This window comes from Monodelphis domestica, chromosome 1, assembly GCF_027887165.1.
Source record: "Monodelphis domestica isolate mMonDom1 chromosome 1, mMonDom1.pri, whole genome shotgun sequence".
In the NCBI taxonomy this organism is placed as follows: domain Eukaryota; kingdom Metazoa; phylum Chordata; class Mammalia; order Didelphimorphia; family Didelphidae; genus Monodelphis; species Monodelphis domestica.
Window position 1 is genome coordinate 586,302,802 of NC_077227.1, and position 20,278 is coordinate 586,323,079.

Below are 20,278 nucleotides of genomic sequence, written 5' to 3' on the forward strand. Positions count from 1 at the left end.
TCCAAAGAAATGAGATTCTCTTTGAAATTCTGCTCCTCAGGAAGCTGAGATGGTAAATGTAAATGACCACAAGCTCCATACTGGGCTTTTCAGAATGATGTTGGCTTTGGGCTAAGAGATCACTCTGGGCATTACAATATGTGAGCAGATTCCTCTCTCCCTTGGATTATGGATGGGTGCCTAGTCTCTCCTTGGCTCTTCTTGCCAGGGTGAGATCCAACTGGTTTTGAAGCTAAATCTCAAAGAGCTCAAACTCCAATCATTTTTAGACTTTCTTCTCACTGAACATTTTGGTGCATTTTTAATTGTTTCAAGAGAGTGAGAGAGACTGGGACCAAGAGTCCTCAATCCCTTGGCAGGATTCCCTAGGAAACAGATCCAATTTCTTTTGTCCTAATCTCGGGGCAAAAGATCCTGACAATCTTCCACCTTCCTTCCTTCTTTCCTCACCCACACCCCTGATCAAAACTTGTCAGTGGTTCTTCTTTGCCTGCTAAGTAATCTCAACATTCAAGGCCCTCCACAGTCTTAGCATTCAAGGTCACCCTGTCTGCAAAGCCTTGTATCATCACTCTCCTCTCTTCTGCACACACCAGGGTCTGTGTACCCTTTATAATTCCTTCCCTTTTGTGCCTTTGCCCATGATGTTCCTTCTACCTAGAACACCCCCCTTTCCCTTCCAGGCTCATTAAATTCCTACCCCCTCCTTTAAAGGTCAACATGGATAACATCTCCTTCATCTTTGTCTTTCTTGTTCTCCTTGGCTGGTAATGATCTCTCCTTTGCCTCCCAACCTTGGATTTAGCACGTAGCACCTTTGGCCTCTTTCTAATGTGCTTATCATGCATTATCTTGTATTCTATTTATCTGAGTGCCATATCTTCTTAGTAGAGTGGATATTCCATGAAGGCAAGGATCCCATTTTCTCTAAACTTAGCATCCAACACAGCGTTCTGTGCCACACAGACTTCAAATAATGTTTGTTAAATCTCAATGAAATTAGAAAGACAGACACCCACACACAGAGACAGAGAGGGAGAGAGAGGGAGAGAGAGAGAGAGAGAGAGAGAGAGAAAGAGAGAGAGAGAGAGAGAGAGAGAGGAGAGAGAGAGAGAGGAGAGAGAGGAGAGAGAGAGAGAGAGAGAGAGAGAGAGAGAGAGAGAGAGAGAGAGAGAGAGGAGAGAGAGGAGAGAGAGAGAGAGAGAGAGAGAGAGAGAGAGAGAGAGAGAGAGAGAGAGAGAGAGAGAGAGAGAGAGAGAAAAGAGAGATTGTGTATAGTCTAGTTTTCTGAAAAGCTTGTGGCAAGAACAACCTGAACACAGAGTGGGTATAATTTTTGCTTCCCAAACCTGGGGTAACCTTTGGAAAAGGAAGGCTTCCTTAGCCCAGGTATACTGACTCTTGGCATTTTTGCCTTCGCGGATGACCCAGAGGTTCAACAGGGCTGAGCTCTGTTCCAACAAGGAGTTGGGGTTCTCCACACGTATCCTGTTGATGTCTTCCACACCAAACTGCAACTCTCGAGCCAGTTCTGCAAAAGAATACCCCCAAATCATGAGTGAAATAAGAGGTTCCCATCAACTCAGAGAACACCTCACTGCTGTCAGGCTGAATGAGGGGAGGCCAAAAAAGAGGGCTCTCTTTGGGTCACATGATTGCAGATCTAGAGCTAGAAGAGAATTTGAAGATCATTTAGTCTGATTCCTTCCTTTGCTAGATGAGGAAACTGAGAGAGCTTAAGTGACTTGTCCAAGGTCACTCAAGGTAGTAAGTAATGGAGACAGGATTCAAACCCAGAGCCCCTGGTGCCAAAGCCAGCATTCTTCCTACTGCCATCACACAGCACCATGTTGGCATTGCAGTTTTTTATTTTGAGTTATCTACTGAGATGGAGATTTGCAATGCACACATCTCCCTTTCTTTTTAATCATGCCCTGTTATAGATGGAAAGATATCTTGGAGTTTATCTAAGTGTGACTCCCTCATTTTGTAGGAAAGGAAACTGAGGCTTTAAGAGACAAATGATTTTAAGACGAGCATTGGTGTGACTGGATTATATTCGAGGAGCTGAAGGTCTGCACTTGATGACCAGCTCTGCCATATGCCCAGCTGGGTGGCCTGGCCAAGAACTCATTCCACCTCCTGAAACTTTTCTCTTCATCTGTGAAATGGAAAGAATAAGACTTGGACTCCCAACTTCAGTGAATTGTTCTGAGTCAAATAGAATAGGTATGCAACTATATATGTGTGTATGTATATTTACATAATTTGTTGGGGCAGCTAGATGGCTCAGCGGATAGAGTGCCAGGTATGGAGTCAGCAGTGGGTTCAAATGTGGCTTCAGATACTTTCTAGCTATGTGGCCTTGGGCAAGTCACTTAGCCCCATATCCCTTAACACTATTCTGTTTTAGAATGAATACTTAGCATTGATTCTAGAACAGAAGGTAAGGATTTTAAATATATAAATTACATAGAAATATAATACACAGAAAATATGTACTATATTATATATGTATATGTACAATGTATAATATGCTATATACTCCTTGTATATATAATATATATTTGGTGTGATATACTAGGTATAATTATGTAACATATGTACCTCTGTGTATGATATATACTATATATATGATATAATATGCATGTATATATAATAAACTATATAGGAATAGCATATAATATGCCATATATAATATATTATATGTATATATAATTGATATAATACATACCCACATTATTCTGTATATATATAATATGGTATATTATGTATGCATATAATGTGGTATACATAATACACTATGTACATTTGTAGTATATTATTTATACTATATGTAATACAGTATTTATCTGTTGGTGTAGAGCTGTGATTTCACTAGTATAGGGAGCTTCCAGTGAGGAAACTCCCTCTACCAGAATAGGACAGTGCCTACCCTGCAACTTAGTCTCAGAGAGCCACTTGGGACATTGGGAGATTAGGTGACTTGTCCAGGATCACACAGCCAATATGTCTGAGCTAGAACTTGAACCAATGTCTCCTCAAATCCGAGACCATGTCTCTTCTACTATCCCCGTTTTGCCTCTCTCTAAAATATATCTGTACACATGTAAGCAATATATTTGCGTAGACATATGCAGCAATAATACAATAGACATGTACACATGCCCCAAACAATACATGTACAACAGAATATATATACAATATGCACAACACTACATGCATTACAGTACACACATAACACACATAAAACAACATACATATATCATGTAATATATACATTATATATTATACCTGTATTACTATATTAATAGTTATTAAGATCATATGGATAGTAGCAGAGCCAGGACTAGAACCCATCTCCCCTAACTCTCAGTCCTATGGGCTCTCCACCAGGCCATACTGCCTCTGGCCCATCTTGCCACACAGAATCTATTATCTCATACACACACACATGCACACAAACCTTAACAAACCTCCATACCAACCAACCTATGAACACGTAGAGAGCACTCTATTCCTATATTTACATTTCCTGGGGGAAAGACTCGATTTACATTTAAAACGAAAATGTAAAAGTAACAACTTGACTTCATTTTTATTTCTGGTTCTTCTAAGGGTTTTGAGAGGGAGAAGAGTATTAAAGACTCATTTCAAGGATGAGGAAGCTGAAGAGAAAGGAAACATAGTGAGAGAGAAAATGAGATTAAAGAAGAGAGAGAGAATAAGAAAGATGAGAAGCACAATGGGAATAGACTAAGGAAAATAAAAAGCCCAAGAGATAATGAGAAGACTACAAGCGCAAGAGAAAGAAGACATGATGGCAGCTAAGGGGAAAAGAATAAGAAACAGAGAGAACAAAAGAGAGCAAATGAGAGAAAACAAGAGCAAGAGGGAGAGGGGGAGAAGGAAAAGAAGAAAGGAGAAGAAAGGAAACAGGGATATAGAATTAAAGGGGAAAAGAGGGAGAGAGAAATAAATGACCTAAGAATACAAAGGAGAGAGGGAAAGAAGATGGGAGACAAAGATGGGGAGGAGGGAGAGAAAGGGGGAGGGAGGGAAGAAAGGAGAGAGAAAGAGAGAGAGAGAGAGAGGGGGGGGGGAGAGAGAGAGAGAGAGAGAGAGAGAGAGAGAGAGAGAGAGAGAGAGAGAGAGAGAGAGAGAGAGAGAGAGAGAGAGGGAGAGGGAGAGGGAGAGGGAGAGGGAGAGAGAGAGAGAGAGAGAGAGAGAGAGAGAGAGAGAGAGAGAGAGAGAGAGAGAGGGAGAGGGAGAGAGAGAGAAAGGGAGGAATGGAGGGAGGACAGGCAGGCAGTGGTTGAATCAGGTTAAAGAATGGGCAGCTTCTGAGTTTCCACACCACTGGTCTTGCCTATGATCCATTGGCTTTCAATAGGCTTTCCTAAAGCTTTCTGTGGGGGTGACTAGATGAAGATCTTCATATCCTATGAAGGATTAAGAAATAAACCAGAGGGGGACAGTTGGATAATTTAGTGGCCTGAGAACCAGACCTAGAGACTGTGTGACCCTGGACAAGTCAGGTGACTATCCCTAACCACTTCTGCCTTCGAACCAGTAAACAGTGTTGATGCTAAGACAGAAGGCAAGGAATTTCGCTTTGTTTTTAAAGAAGAAGTAAAACAAAGAAACAAGTTCCTGTGCTTGCCCAGTGTGAGAAAAAGAGCTCCTTCTGGTCACTTCACTCAGTTGGATGAAGATCAGCCTGTCTCATTGCAGGTAACAGCTACATCTGGGGATCATAAATGTAAATCCTGGAGAATCCTCCGTCATCTAGACTGACATTTCAAAAGGCGCATCTCCTATAGTGGCCCAGGCACCACACTGCACTCAAGGGGCCTGACTCTGCTACTAACTCCATGCATGATCTTCGGCAAACTATGCCATGTCTGTGGGTCTCATTTTCCTTGTCTCTTATCCCTCCCAGCTCTAAGTCCTAGAATGATGATACAATCATGAACCCAACAGAACTGCCACTTGGGGGGGGGTCCCTTCTTCCCCTTCCCCCAATAAGGGCACCAGTATGGATAACAGCGCTTGCAGTAGGCCACATGAACAGCTCATCTATGAAGACCTGGGTACCAAACACTCAAGGAAGACTGAAATGGCGCTTGGCGCCTTTATTTGACTTACCTGCCCAGCTGAGCCCGAGGTGCTCTGATATAATCACCATCTTCATATCTGCCCTGTCTGTCCCACTGAGAGAACCTAGGGAGAAAGCACGAGACTTCATTCAGTCACCGTTCGCAGCCCCATCGCTCTAAACAGGGATGGGGTGATGGCAGGCACAGGGCTAGACAGAGCGCGAGCTTCATCAACAGATGGATCAAGCCAAGCTAACATGGCGCACAGTGACAGGGACAATGGGCTTCATGAGTCTCCATGAGGGGCCGGGGCACCAGAACATCGTTTATACCCAGCGTAGATTCACTGAGGAGGCTGTATCTTTCCCTCAGGGCCAGAGGAGTTAAAGTTCTTCTCCTTTCATCAGCTCCACTTCCCTGTAGAAAGAGAAGAAAAGGTAGTACCAGTTTTTTTTCTCTATCAGAACTGACCATGCCACCCTCTCTTCAAAAATCTTATATAATTTAGGATAAAAAACCATACTTTCTGTCAGTAAGTAACTTAAGTCAGTCTTAGTAACTCTAAGACCGAAGGGCAAGGGGTAGGCAGACAGGGTTAAGTGACATGCCCAGGGATACACAATTATTAAGTATCTGAGGTCATATTTGAACTCAAACCCTCCCAACTTGAAGCCTATACACTGAGCCATCTAACTGCCCCCCTAAAATTTAGGATTTGGACAGCATTTTTTAATTTTTAATTTTTAAGCCTAACCTTTTCATTTTTACCAGTTGGGAAACTAAGGCCTCGGAAGGTAAAGGTTCCACGGCTAGTGAATAACAGAGCCAAGACTCAAAACCAAGTCATCTGTGCTTCAGAAAGACAGTGCAATAGGGTGAATAGGATATTAGACTTGGAATCAGAAAGACCCAAGTTTGAATCCTACCTTAGACACTGACTAGCTATGGGATCCTGGGCAAGTAACAAACCTTTCTGGCCCTCAGTTCCATCATCTGTAAAATGAGGGGTTTAGACCTGAAGGTCTCTGATTTTAGTAAAGGCTAGACCTAGACTTCTGAGCAACCCTCCAACTCTGAGATCCTTTGATTCTTTAATTCTTTTTCATTTTTATTGTCACGCAAAGCACATTTCCATATTGGTCACTGTTGTAAGAGCAAAGTCCTACATAACCCAAACCCTCAAGCAAAACCAAAGGTACACTGATTTGAAAAATGACTCCAACAGTTCTTTCTCTAGAGGTGGATAGCATTCTCCGTCATCAGTCTTTTAGGATTGTCCCAGAGCAGTGCATTGCTGAGAATAACCAAGTTTTCAAAGATAGTCATCATCCAGATTTCTTTAATTTTAAAAAAAATTATTAAAAACCTTTATCTTTTGTCTTAGAACCAATACTAAGTGTTGGTTCCCAGGTAGGACTAGCAACTGGGGTTAAGTGACTTGCCCAGTTACCCAGCTACTAGGTGTCTGAGGCTGGATTTGAACTCATGAAGATGAGTTTTCCTGATTCCAAATCCAGTGCTCTAACTACTCTTCACCAAATGACCAAGTCAGAAAAAGAGAGAAGACCTGGGATCATGGCACTGAGGTCATACCTGGCCCCTTGGTCTTTCCCTGTGGGAAGTCTGAGCCTAGCCAGGAGATCCTGGGAGCATAGTGGTGTGGCTTACCTTGGTGCACGGGGGCATTGTGATGTTCAGATGGCAGAGAATATGTTGGGAGTCCTCATATTTCATCGCCTTTCGAAGAAATGACAGAGATCCCCCTGCTTCTCGACTGCTGTCCCTAACCTGGAGGGAAAAAGAGAGAAGACGGACTCAGAGATCCTGCAAAAGGCTTTGGGCTGTCTGTGTGTTTACTGAGATAGTGTCTGGCTAGCTCACAGACTCTTCTATCCTCTCTCCTCCCCTGGAGAGTCACAGGCAGAGGTCCCACGAGCTTATCCGTACCTTTACAGGTATGGCAAGACGATTTTCACGAAAAGACTGGAAGTGAAAGCTTCGTTGTTGAGCAGCTTTTTTGACAGGTACCAGGTTCCCAGAAAGCTCTGCAAAGAGGGGCATTCCTTCTAGTACCTAGAGGAAGGGAGGACAAAAGGTGACAGAACATATCAGAAAGAAATTCCATTTAGCAGCCTTTCCTTTGATTGGTTTTGATTCAAGTATTCTTTCTTTTTTTTTTTTAAACCCTTACTTTCTGCCCTAGTAACAACATACAGAACATGTAGGAGGGTGAGGGTAGTGTGAATAAAAATAGAAAGAACAGCTGGAGCCAGATTGTGCAGGGTTTAAAATGCTGGAGGATTTTCTATTTTCAGGAAGATTCTATATCTCCTAAAGGTAGTAGGGAGCCATTGAAACTTCTTGAGCCAGGCGTGGCAGAGACAGTTCAATCTATGCTTTAGGTATATCAACTTGGCAGCTGTTGGAAGATAGATTAGATGGGGAGAGATCTGGAAGCAGAGAGAAAAATTAGAAAGTGATTGCCATACTCCAAGGGGTAGGTGATAAAGCCCGGAACTCGATTACTTGTCTCTCTTTTCCTCTGGGCTATTTTCTTTTTAATTGGGGAAGGCTATTTCTGATATTACCGCGAACAGGAAGGCAACTCACAGAGCAATCCTTAGGAATCCCTATGACCTTTATCAGAATAATTACCTCCATAGAATAACATTTTGCACTAATGATGTGGTACAGACTTTGATAGAACACGGTGTTGCAAATTGCCTTTTAGTGTTTGATGTGGCTATGAGGGGGATTGGTTGTCCCCTTTTTACTTTGTACTAGCTGCTTAATGGGGCATCCATGGGGAAGGGAAGAGAATAAACATTGATATAGCATTTATTACACTCTGCTAAGCACTTCTAAAATATAATCTTATTTGATCCTCAAAAAAGCCCTCTTTGGAAGTTGCTATTGTAATCTCCATTCAACAGAAGAGGAAATAGGCACACAGAAGTCAAGTCACTTGTCCAAGGTCCCACAGCCTGTAAATGTCTGAATATGGAATTTGAACTCATACCATCTTCTTTTTTTTTCTTAACTCTTATCTTCTGTCTTAGTATTGATTGCATTCTGTCTTAGTATTGATTCCAAGACAGAAAAGTAGTAATACACATATTAGTTTTGAGGCAGAACAGCTGTAAGAGCTAGGCAATGGGGTTTGTGACTTGCCCTGGGTCATATTGCTAGGAAGTGCCTGAGGTCACATTTGAACCCAGATCCTTCCAACTCCAGGTCTGGTGCTCTTCTCACCATGCTATCTATCTGCTCCCTTGAACTTAGATCTTCTTGACTCCATGGCCAGCGCTCTAACTACTATGCAACCCAGCTACTCGCAAGTACTGTGGGGTATAGATTGAGGTCAGGATAGTCCAAAGGGAGTAATCAGGATAAATAACACTGGATTAGTGAAATAAAGATAAAGGTGAACTGTACGTAAGACATTGATTTTCTCTCAAGGTGGGTAAATACCTGGTTAAATCACAAGTACTCGATTGAGGGTGGTAGAATTTTCCATCCTTAAACTTTTTAGGGAGATGCTGGAAATCACTGTATCTGAGGCCTTTCTTCCCTCTCTCTCTCATCCCTAACTATAGCCTTCCCTTGAAGTGACATCCCAAGATTTAGAGAAGAAGTAGAGAGGTCTTTGATGACTTGGAAGTGACCCAAGTAGGAAGCAGAGGGGTCTAGTAAAGAGGATCTGAAATTGAGGGCCAAAGGTGGGGAGTTTTCCATTTCTGGAATAGCCTTGCTAGAAGAAAGCGCCTTCTCTATCATTAAAAAAGTGTTTGCTGGAGGGTGGGGTGGGAAGGACCTGCTTGTACAAAAGCATTTTTAGCAGCTCTTTTTGTGGTGGCAAAGAATTGGAAATTAAGGGAATGTCCATCCCTTGAGGGATGGCTGAATAAGTTGTGATTTATAGCTGTAATGGAATATTATTGTCATAAGAAATGAAGACCAGGATAGTTAAGAAAAACCTGGAGAGACTTTTTATGAACTGATGCAAAGTGAAGTGAGCAGAACCAGGAGAACAGTGTATATAATAACAGAAATACTGTACAATGATCAATTATGAAGGACTAAACTATTATCAGTAATGCAAAGATCCAAGATAACTCCAAGGGACTTGAAGGAAAATGCTCCCCACAGCTCAAAAAAAGAACTATTGGAGTCTGAATGCTAATCAAAGAACCTTATTATTCACTGTTTTTCTTTATGATTTTTTTTCTTGTATGTGTGATACATGTCTTCTTTCATATCATGCGGAATATGGAAACAGGTTTTGCATCATGGCACTGGTATAATCTATGAGTCTATTTTCTGCCTTGGGGAGGGGGAGAGGGAAGAAGGGAGAGAATCTGAATCATAAAATGTGAGATAATGGTCATGAAAAATTGTAGATCCCTGGAACCGGGAACTAGATAGCTCCACCACATAATACATTGTCATTGCAGCCCTCCTTTTTGATTGGCTTCCCAGGAATTTCAATATACCTCCAACTTCAGGAGTGATCTGACTCCTGAAAAAATAAACCTCCCTCCTGTGTGCTTATTTTATCTGGGGGAATATTTGGTGGGAATTTTATTAGAGTTCAAGTTCCCCATGCAAAGAAATTGTCCAATGAAATTGCTATGTTTGCTTGGGAGTTGACATTACTCCCAAAGTAACCAGTCTATTTTCATCCTGCCTGTTCTTTACACAGTTTTCAAAGGAAAATCTATGCATGCAGAGAATTTATTAGACACAGTTGGCCAGGATACCTCATTGCCAAGGTCAAAAGATCTCTAAGTGCCTAAGACAGCTGGAGAATTTGGGAGATCTTGTTGACACTTGGACCCATCTTATATTTCATTAAAAGGAGTGAAAGAATGGTAATAGAGTTCATTTGGATTCACAATGATGCCTGGCATTTGTACAATGATTTTAACTTCTCTCAAAGGATTTTCATCATAAAATTTTAATCTATCTTCCCAGTCCTTTAGTGGGAGGAGGAGAGCAGGCATTATTACAATCATTCGCCTGATTGCCCTGCTAGTAAGTGGCAGAGTCCAGGTTCCACTCCTGGACTATACCTGTTAGGCCCTTGGCTCCTTCTGCTAAATAGTTGCTTCCCTATCAGTGGTTCCCACGGCATGGATTCTAAGACTTTGAAGCATCCATCTTGCAGCAATTTGTCTCAAATGGCAAAGATAAGACCAGGGGGACTAATAAGATTCAATCTCCTGATCTAGGATCACCATTTACTCCCATCATTCAGTCGGCCTCTTACAACAGAAGAGAAACAAAGCATAGACCTTAGAGCTAGAAGGGACCCAGAGGGTCACTCTAGCCAATCCCCTCATTTTACAGATAAGAAAACTGAGGTCCAGAGAAAAATCATGGACCCAATGTCAGGCAGATAGTAAGTAGCAAAATCGGAAAAAATATGAACTTGCATCAGATGCTTACTAGCAAGCTACTTTATCCCTCTTGGACTTGTTTTTCTCATCTATAAAATGGGTATAATGAAAGTATTGAAGATGAAGATCAAATGAAATAATATATGTAAACACTTTATAAACCTTACTGTGCTATGTGAGTTTTTGTTATTGTTAGGTGTTTTAGTCATGCCTGACTCTTCATCATCCCATTTGGGGTTTTCCTGGCAAAGATAACGGAATGGCTTGCCTTTTCCTTCTCCAGTTCAATTTAAAGATGAGGAAACTGAAGCAAATAGGACTACGTGACTTGCCCAGGGACACCCAGCTAGCAAGTGTCTAAGGTCATATTTGAACTCGGGTCCTCCTGACTCTAGGGCTGGTGTTCTATCCACTGTGCCTCCTAGCTGCCATGTGAATTTTGGCTATTATTATAATTATTATTGACTCATCATACCCTACTGCTTCTATCATTTCACTTCCCTAACACGGGGCAAGACTACCCACTCGTTTCTTCTTAAATAGGTCTGTACTCTGTTGGTGGGAATGTAGACCACAGCTTTAGGTTCCAAGTTTGTGTTGTGCAAATTTTGCACCTTAGTGCAGCCCATGGTAGGTGCCATTTTGAAAGAGCTCACACACACACAAATATAAATGTGTGTGTATTTGCCTTTCAAAGAGACATCATTTGAGAAGCGGCATCTTTTGTTTAGGATACTCTGGCATTTCCCTTTGCCCATGTCCAATAGCCCAAACTTCTCAATGGGCAGCTAGAGACAGGCGCTGAGACTCCCACACTCTTTAGGGTATTGGAGTTTCCCAATGGCCTGAGACAGCAGCCACATGGGAGAAAGCCATCTCTGGGTGCCCCCATTTCAGCCGCAGACATTCCCTCAGAATAGTTGCACTTAAGGCAAAGGAAGTGCCAGTGGATGCCTCTTTCCAGTAGTTCCCTCTGGCAGCATGGGTACCTCAATATCTCTGCTCCGGGCTACTTCAATGAAGTTTTCATGTTGCTCTAAGGTCTTGTCTACTTTATCATCTGTCATACAGTAGCAGCGCAGCCGTCCCTCTCTTGCGTCGTTCATCTTGGCAAACACCACAAACTTGGCCATATACGGCACAGCAGTCAGCTCTTTGTACAGCAAAGTGGCAAAGTCCACAGCCTCAGCTGTCCGCGGGCAGTCTGACAACCAAAACCTAAGGAGCAGGCACAGCTGTTTTTGTTTTTGTTTTTTTAACCTTACCTTCTGTCTTAGAATGGATACTAAGCATAGGCTCCAAGGCAAAAGAGCAGAACGAGCTAGACAAGGGGGGTTAGGTGACTTGCCCAGGGCCACACAGCTAGGAAGTGTCTGAGGCCAGATTTGAATCTAGGACCTCCCATTTCTAGGCCTGGTTTTCCATCCACAGAACCGCCTAACCACCCTGCAAGCATAGTTTTCAAGACAGAGTCAATTCCCTAACCCCACTCCAAACCTAGCGAGTCATGTGTAACGAAGAGTCAGACCTGAAGCATGAATGAAAAAGCCCACTGCCTCTGTTGCTGCCTTAGGGAGAAGGGGCAACCCAAGGATAAGACAGGTAACACGAGACCTGGCAGGTCAGTCCAGGTCAAGAGGGTGGCGTTAGCTGCTGACCCCCCACATCTAGGCTGAATGATAAAGCTGCCTCGCCTGTATATGTGGGGTTAGAATCTTAGATTTAGGACTGGAAGGAACTATAGATTTCATCTTGTTCAACTTCACATTTTACAGAGAGGGAAACTGAGTCTCAGAGACCTGTTCAGAGTCACATCAGTGAGCAGCAAAGCTGATATTTGAACCTGGGGCCTCTCACTCCATATCCAATCCTCCTTGCATGACAGCAGATGCAATAGACTTATGATAAGAGGATGAGACCCATCGCTTTCGCCCCGTCCCAGCTCACCTTGCCGATACATTGGTGGTGAAGTTGGCGCATTCGTTGGCATAGACCAGCTTGGTAGTTCCTGTAATATCTTCCCATTGGGCTTGTGCTATTCCTCCTGAAATGGGAGCAGGGAGACAATGAGGCTTGGGGAGGGCCCACTGGCAGCTGTAAACATGGACAGAGGGCCACTTCACAGGCCCTTGGGAAGTCACAAGAAATCTGGGAACCAAACGTACAAGGACAAAGATGGGTAGGTTGACATGAAGCTTTCTTCGGCTCTCTAAGCAAGGCTCTTCCCCATCCTACTCGCCCTCTCTGTCCACTCTACCCAGCACCCCCTTTCCCCTTCTGGTTAAAGAGTCCCAGACACTGGGGAATAGCCCTTCCTTTACACTCATCTTCCCTACACGCCTCCTTCCAAGAACAAATCACCATGAGTGAAGCCAACACACTGGGAGGTGAAAAATGAAAGGAAGGGAACGACGCAGTCTCCACCCGTACGTGTTCCCACCTGGCTGCTTCTGCAGGAGCTGCTAGAGCAGAGGCAAAGTTACTGCAGGAGGAAACGGGGACAGAGGCAGGAGGGCATCTCTCACCAATGACACTGCAGAGCAGGCGGAGACTTGTGGTGTCCCCTTCCCCGCTGTCCCGGGGATTGTCTTTCCAAGAGGGAGGGAGAGGGATCCGGAGCCCTATGGGGCGGTGGAACTTCCTCCGCCGGGGTTCCACGGTCACAATTGGGCTGAAAGTTGCCTGGTTGCCCAAAAGTTTGGTGACTAGTTCGTCTGGCACAGGCTGAGCCTAGGGAAGATGAAGGGAGGAAACTCAGCGTCTGAGAAAGGGGCCCTTTGTGATCCCTTTGCTCCCACTACCTCTCTCCCTGAGCAGGAAGGAGAGGGACAGTCTATGAGGGTGAGCAATGAGGGCTATAGGACTACGCTACTCAAGGAGCATTCCTGCTCTACCTCCCCTGTCTCAGTTCTCAGCATCTTATCTTTCTCAAGAGCCATAAATTTTTTTCTTCTTTTAAAAAAACCTTTTACTTTTTGTCTAGTAATAGCTCTAAGACAGAAGGGCAAGAGCTAGGCAATTGGAGTTAAGTGACTTGCCCAGGGTCACATAGTTAGACATGTCTGAGGTCAAATTTGAACCCAGGACCTTCCATCTCTGGGCCTGGCTTCTCTATCTACTGTGTTACCTTGATGCCAGTGAACCATGACTTCCTTCCTTCCTTCCTTCCTTCCTTCCTTCCTTCCTTCCTTCCTTCCTTCCTTCCTCCCTCCCTCCCTCCCTCTCTTCCTCCCTCCCTCCCTCCCTTCCTTCCTTTTTCCTTCCTTCCTTCCTTCCTTCCTTCCTTCCTTCCTTCCTTCCTTCCTTCCTTCCTTCCTTCCTTCCTTCCTCCCTCCCTCCCTCCCTCTCTCCCTCCCTCCCTCCCTCCCTCCCTCCCTCCCTCCCTCCCTCCCTCCCTCCCTTCCTTCCTTCCTTCCTTCCTTCCTTCCTTCCTTCCTTCCTTCCTTCCTTCCTTCCTTCCTTCCTTCCTTCCTCCCTCCCTCCCTCCCTCCCTCCCTCCCTCCCTCCCTCCCTCCCTCCCTCCCTCCCTCCCTCCCTCCCTTCCTTCCTTCCTTCCTTCCTTCCTTCCTTCCTTCCTTCCTTCCTTCCTTCCTTCCTTCCTTCCTTCCTTCCTTCCTTCCTTCCTTCCTTCCTTCCTTCCTTCCTTCCTTCCTTCCTTCCCCTTCCATCTTAGAAGCAATAGTAAGGCAAAAGAGTAGTAAGGGCTAGACAATGGGAGTTGCTCAGGGTCACACAGCTAGGAAGTGTCTGAACCCAAGTCCTCCCATCTCTGAGGCCAGCTCTATCCACTGTTACCTAGATGCCAATGGCCATGACTTCTTCCTTTCTCTTTCCTTCCCTTCCCTTCCTCTGACATCTTAGAATCAATACTAAGGAAGAAGAGTAGTCAGGGCTAGATAATGGGAGTTGCTCAGGGTCACACAGCCAGGAAGTGTCTGAAGTAAAATTTTAATTCAAGTTCTGTCTCTTGGCTTGGGTCTCTAGACAATGTGTTACTTAGATGCCAATGGGCCATGCTTTTCCTCTCTCCCTCCCTCCCACCCCCTCCTTCACTTCCTTTCCCTTCCCTCTTCCCCTCTCTTCCCTTCCCCTCCCTTTCCCTTCCTTCTTCCTTTTTCTTCCTTTCCCTTCTCCTCCCTTTCCCTTCCCCCTTCTCCTCTTTTCCCTTCCCTTCCCTTCCCTCCTCTCTCTCTTTCCCTTCCCTCTTCCCCTCTCTTCCCTTCCCCTCCTTTTCCCTTCCCCCTTCCCTCTTTCCCTCTCTTCCCTTCCCTTCCTCTCCCTTTCCCTTCCCCCTTCTCCTCTTTTCCCTTCCCTTCCCTTCCCCCCCTCTCTTTCCCTTCCCTCTTCCCCTCTCTTCCCTTCCCCTCCCTTTTCATTCTTCCCTTCTCCTTTCCCTCTTCCCCTTTCTTCCTTTCCCTTCCCCTCCTTTTCCCTTCCCCCTTCCCTCTTTCCCTCTCTTCCCTTCCCTTCCTCTCCCTTTTCCTTCCCCCTTCCCCCCTCTTCCTTTCCCTTCCCCTCCCTTTCCCTTCCCCCTTTCCCCTCTCTTCCTTCCATTTTAAAATCAATACTAAGGCAAAAGAGCAATAAGGGCTAGACTGTAGGGGTTGCCCAGGGTCACACAGCTAGGAATGTCTGAGGTCATATTTGAACCCAAGTCCTCCTGTCTCTGGGTCTGGGTCTCTATCCTAGTGTGTTACTTAGATGCCAATGGGCCATGACTTCCTTCTGTCCCTCCCTTCCTTCCCTCTTAGAATTAATACTAAGGCAGGAGAATGATAAGAACTAGACAATGGAGGTTGTCAGGGTTATACAGCTAGGAAGTATCTGGGATCAAATTTGAACCCAGGACCTCCCATCTCTAAGGCACCTAGCTGTCCGCCATAAATTTCCATTTTAGCAGCCTTTGTGCTTACCCACTAGCCAGGATGAAACAACAACATAATAATAACTTACATTTCTTCATATTTCTATTTCCTCACAAAGTGCTTCTCACCTAAGAACTCTTTGAGGTCAGTAGTACAAAAAGTATTGTTTGCTTTTTATGGAGAACAAGGCAATTCTTAGGAAATTAACACAAACATCAATACTGAAGTATAGAGGACTGTCAGAGATTAATATGGTCTCTCTCTCAAGGATATCCTATTTAGTATAAGTCTTACTGCTGGCTAGGTGGCACAATGGATAGAGTACAGGGCTTAGAGTCAGGAAAACTCATCTTTCTGAATTCAAATCTGCCTCAGATATTTACTAGCTGTGTGACCCTGGGCAAGTCACTTAACCCTGCTTGCCTCATTTTCCTGATCTATGAAATGAAATGGAGAAAGAAATGACAAACCACTTCAGTATTTTTGCCAAGAAAACCTAAAATAGTGTCATGAAGAGCTGGACACAACTGAAAAATGACTGAAACAACAACATAAGTCAGACAGGGAGGGAAGGAACTTCCTGGGATTCATAGAAAACATACTGAAAAGGACATCATCAATAGACTGACTTTGCTTTCTTATACATGCCTAAAGGTACTCACTTATAATCTATATGCTGGGACCCTTTAGCATCATCAGATCGGAGGAGTCAGAGATGGAAGGGTCTTTGGAAATAAATATTTTTAAAAACCCTTACCTTCTGTCTAAGGTAGGAGAGTGGAAAGGGTTAGGCAATGGGGGTTAAATGACTTGTCCAGGGTCACACAGCTAGGAAGTGTCTGAGGCCACATTTGAACCCAAGACCTCCTGTGTCTAGGTCTGGCTCTCCATCCACTGAGCCACCCAGCTGCCCCCCCATTTTTGGAAATATTAAAGGACTTATTTTACAAGTAGGGAGAGGCTCAGAAAATTTTTCTCAGCAATTTCCCCAAAGTCATATGGGCCTTAATTAAGAGAGATAAGACTTAAGTTCAGGTCTCTGGATTCCCCATTCCAGCCATTTTACCCATTATTAATAACTGGTTTTCTGTCAAGAAGAGGGGGCAGCTAAGTGGCATAAATGGATAGAGCATCAGTCCTAAAATCAGGAAGACTTGAGTTCAACTCTAGCCTCAGATGCTTATGAGCTGTGTGGCTTGGCCAAGTCCCTTAGCTCTATTTGCCTCAATTTCCTCATCTAGAAAATGAATTGGAGAAGGAAATGGCAAACCGCTCTAGTATCTTTACCAAGAAAATCCTAAATGGGACCACATTGAATCATACACGACTAAATGCCATAACAAAACCTAAACAATCATTTTTTAATTAAAAAAAAAACACTTTACCTGTAGAGCCAGTTTGACTTTCTTGGTAACAGCAGTTTCAGGAAAGGTTGCTTGCACCATGGGGACCAGCTTGCTCTTCAGGGACCCCCCTTCGGGCTCAATCATATCAAAGTCTTGGCAGAGGCGAGACATGACCACAAAATACAGGGGGAAGTCTGTGGTGACGATCCTGCAAACCCGCTTCTTCTCCAGCTCCTCCAAGCTCTCCAGTTCTGCAGACACCATACAAAACTCCGTCATGGTCGGGCCAGATGGTGACCCAACACCCTGCTTTGGGAGGGGTGGGGTTGTATTATACCCTGGCCCTCTCCCCCACATGGGCTGCACACCGTATCATCCAGGCTGTCCTGACACTCTGGGTAGCCTGGACAGAAGAGTCAGGAGTGATGCTGTAGAAGGCAACAATGGCAGCTTAAATGGAGAGCTGGGACCTTGGAGAGAACCTAGTTCAACTCTATCATTTCTTTTTTCTTTTAAACTCTTACTTTCTATCATAGTAATAACTCTAAGAGAGAAGGGTAAGGGCTAGGAAAATGAGGTTAAGTGACTTGCCCAGGGTCACATAAGCTAGGAAGTGTCTAGGCCAGATTTGAGCCAGGTCATCCTGACTCCAGACCCAATGCTCCATCCCTGGTGCCACCGTGTTCCTCCCAACTCCACTGCTTTGTAGATGAGAAAAGAGAGGCTCACAGAGTTGAAGTGACACATCCAAGGTAATAAAGTTAGGAAATAATAGATGAAGGGGTTCAACCCAGGACTTCAGGGCTTAGTACTATTTTTATTCTATTATACATCTGAAATTTTGACAGCCCTAAGAGCTCTTGTACCCAAAAGCACAGAAAGGATGGGGGTAGAAGGCAGAAGGTAAGGTTGAGAATTGAGGGGGCAACAAGCACCTGGGCCTCCTATTCTTGGTTGTTACCTCCATTAAAGCCACATTCCTTTTGCCTTCCTCCAACCCCAGGCTCAGGGCTTTTTTTGTTTCTTCTCCTCTTTCTCTGTTTTGCTTAATACCCACCTTAGAAGGTAACATTGAGCTAACTGATTAAGTTCATTATATTAAAGTACCATGAGAGAAAATGATAGGAACCCCTCAGGACCCTCCCTCTAGTTCCTGGGTCTCACAGGTGCATTAGAACCAGTCAATACATCATTATTTTTTGGTCTTTCTATTGTATTGCTTTGTAGAAATGCATACAATTTACATATTTACATGTAATTTATTTATATAAATAATGAGAACAGAAACCAGCACAGATGAAGACAGTGCTATATTTCTTTGTTGTCAACTGAAAACATCTTTGGCATCAAACTGAAAAAATATTACATATATATATATATATATATATATAAGGTATATATATACCCATAAGTGTGAGCTATCATGTAAACTCTGCAAGTTCATATAATAATAATAACATATATTTAGGTAGCACAGAAGATAGGAGACTGGATCTGGAGTCAAGAAGATTTGAGTTCAAGTTGGGATCGACACCTATAAGCTGGTGTGACCCTGAGTAAGTCACTTGAATGCTTTCTGCCTCAGTTTCCTCATATGTAAAATGAAGATGATAATAATTGTTTCTACCACCCAGGGTTGTAGTGGGGACCAAATAAGATAATATTTAAGTTCTTTGTAAATCTTAAGGCTCTATATAAATACTAGCATATTATTGTTATACTAACAATGCAATATTATTATACCACATTAGTTAATATAATATAATATTAGTAATATAATAATATAGTGATAGTAACGTTATTATATGTATAGATACAAATATACATGTACGTATATTCATGATTTTAAGACTTGTAAAGTGTTTTCTTCACAACAATCCTGTGAGTTAGCTAGAGTTTTACCGTTCCCATTTTACAGATCAGGAAGGAGATTGAGGTTGGGAGAAGTTAGGCAGCTTGTCCAGGTTTATATATTAGTAAGTTTCTGTTTCTGAGATCACTGCCTTTTCCATCACACCAGGCTGACTTGGGTACTAGAATTCCAGCCAGAAAGTGACATTATCTAGAGGACTCTTGGGATGTCTTCACTGGAGGAAGCGCCATCCATTCCTGGTCCAGTTTCAGTTCTCCCCACTGACTGTGTACACCATGCTGGACCCCAGTCACCTTCATCCATCCCATTGAGGGCTTGATCGAGGTAGCTCTCTCCGTAACGGCTCCGGTGCTCCTTCCACATAGAGCCATTCTCACTCCTCAGCACTACCAGTTCTCGGTCTCCTCGACCGTGGGAGGCGAAGTGGGGGATTTCCACAATCACAGGGCTAGGAGCAAGAACAAGACAGGGCGGAATGAGGAACAGGCCCGAGGTCAGGGGCTCCCAGGAGAGAAGTTGGTGCTTGGCTGGAAAGAAGAGTCCACCTCCCCTCCCCACCGCAGATAAATCGAATCCTTGGAGCCCGTTATCTGGGATTGCCTTATGAGGGGGACCAGTTTAGAATGAGCCTCTTTTAGTGGGTTAGTAACTCATCCTCCTTGGACGGCGTCCCAAGCAAACCTTTTTGCTGGATTTCATTTGGTACCAGAAGCATCAGTGTCTACGCACAGAGAAAGCCACCAGGCTTATGGAGCCCGAGCAGACAAGGAAAAAGATTATATGGGAATAAAACCACGTAGGTAAGTTCAACACTGTCCCTCCCCTCCGTGGAAGCACAGTAGAACATCTCCTGGGCTTCTTATCAAGGCTTTTGGGCTATATTGGTTACCAATGGTCACATTCCCAATGCTGCAGTAATGAGATGAACGGGTTGGAGGCGAACTGCACAGAGAAGGGTAATTCTCAGAATTCCATTCTGTTTCTCATCTTCTCCCAATGCTTAAAAAAAATCCTTACTAAGTATTGATTCCAAGGCAGAAGAGCGGTCAGGGCTAGGCAATGGGGGGGTTAAGCGACTTGCCCAGGGTCACACATATAAGAAGGGTCTAAGGTCAGATTTGAACCCAGGACCTCCCCTCTCTGGGCCTGGCTTTCATTCCACCGAGCTGCCGAGCTGCCTCTTTTCCCCTCACTCTCACCTCAAGAACTGGGCTCCTGTTGGCCCCAGGGCAATGATCCTGCTGGCCAGACCCTCTTCCTCAGCCAAGGGCGGCGGTGTGGTTAGCTTTTGGGGCTTGACCAGGCGGCAAGTGATCCGAGTGGGAGCTGCACATGCTCGGGGTGGGATGATGACCCGAAGGCCATTGTGCCGACTTCCTCTCATGGAACCCCCACGAGCATCAACCATGAAGCTCACTAGGAACCTAGAAGTTCAGATGCCAAAATGGGCTATTTATGGTCACTCTTTTCTATCCTTGCCTCCAACCCCCCAAGAAAAAAAAAGCCCACCCCACCCCCTATGGATGAAGAGACAGAGGCCCGGGAAGGCGTGTGTCCAGCTCTGGTTTCCTTGGACCTGACACACTCACCCTGTGTGTACTGGGCTGGCCACGGGACTAATATTATCTGAGGTCTCTGTTGCGGGGCTGCTGGGAATTAAGGAATCTTCATCAAATTCTTTGGATGCCTGAAGAGG

General features: G+C 44.3%; 1 protein-coding gene across 11 annotated transcripts in view; it reads right to left on the reverse strand.

The window, feature by feature from the left end:
• Window positions 1-20,278, reverse strand: part of ANK1 (ankyrin 1) — a 349,200-nt gene that overhangs the window by 36,930 nt on the left and 291,992 nt on the right. For all 11 annotated transcript variants that reach the window (XM_056813585.1, XM_056813579.1, XM_056813576.1 and 8 more), the window contains 12 exons: window positions 20,172-20,269; window positions 19,782-20,006; window positions 18,876-19,030; window positions 16,749-16,960; window positions 13,024-13,228; window positions 12,446-12,542; window positions 11,488-11,716; window positions 7,047-7,172; window positions 6,768-6,887; window positions 5,432-5,516; window positions 5,149-5,223; window positions 1,400-1,531 (listed from right to left, as the gene is read on the reverse strand). In XM_056813585.1, coding sequence (XP_056669563.1) covers window positions 1,400-1,531; window positions 5,149-5,223; window positions 5,432-5,516; window positions 6,768-6,887; window positions 7,047-7,172; window positions 11,488-11,716; window positions 12,446-12,542; window positions 13,024-13,228; window positions 16,749-16,960; window positions 18,876-19,030; window positions 19,782-20,006; window positions 20,172-20,269 — 1,759 coding nt within the window. The remainder of the gene's footprint in view (window positions 1-1,399; window positions 1,532-5,148; window positions 5,224-5,431; window positions 5,517-6,767; window positions 6,888-7,046; window positions 7,173-11,487; window positions 11,717-12,445; window positions 12,543-13,023; window positions 13,229-16,748; window positions 16,961-18,875; window positions 19,031-19,781; window positions 20,007-20,171; window positions 20,270-20,278) is intronic.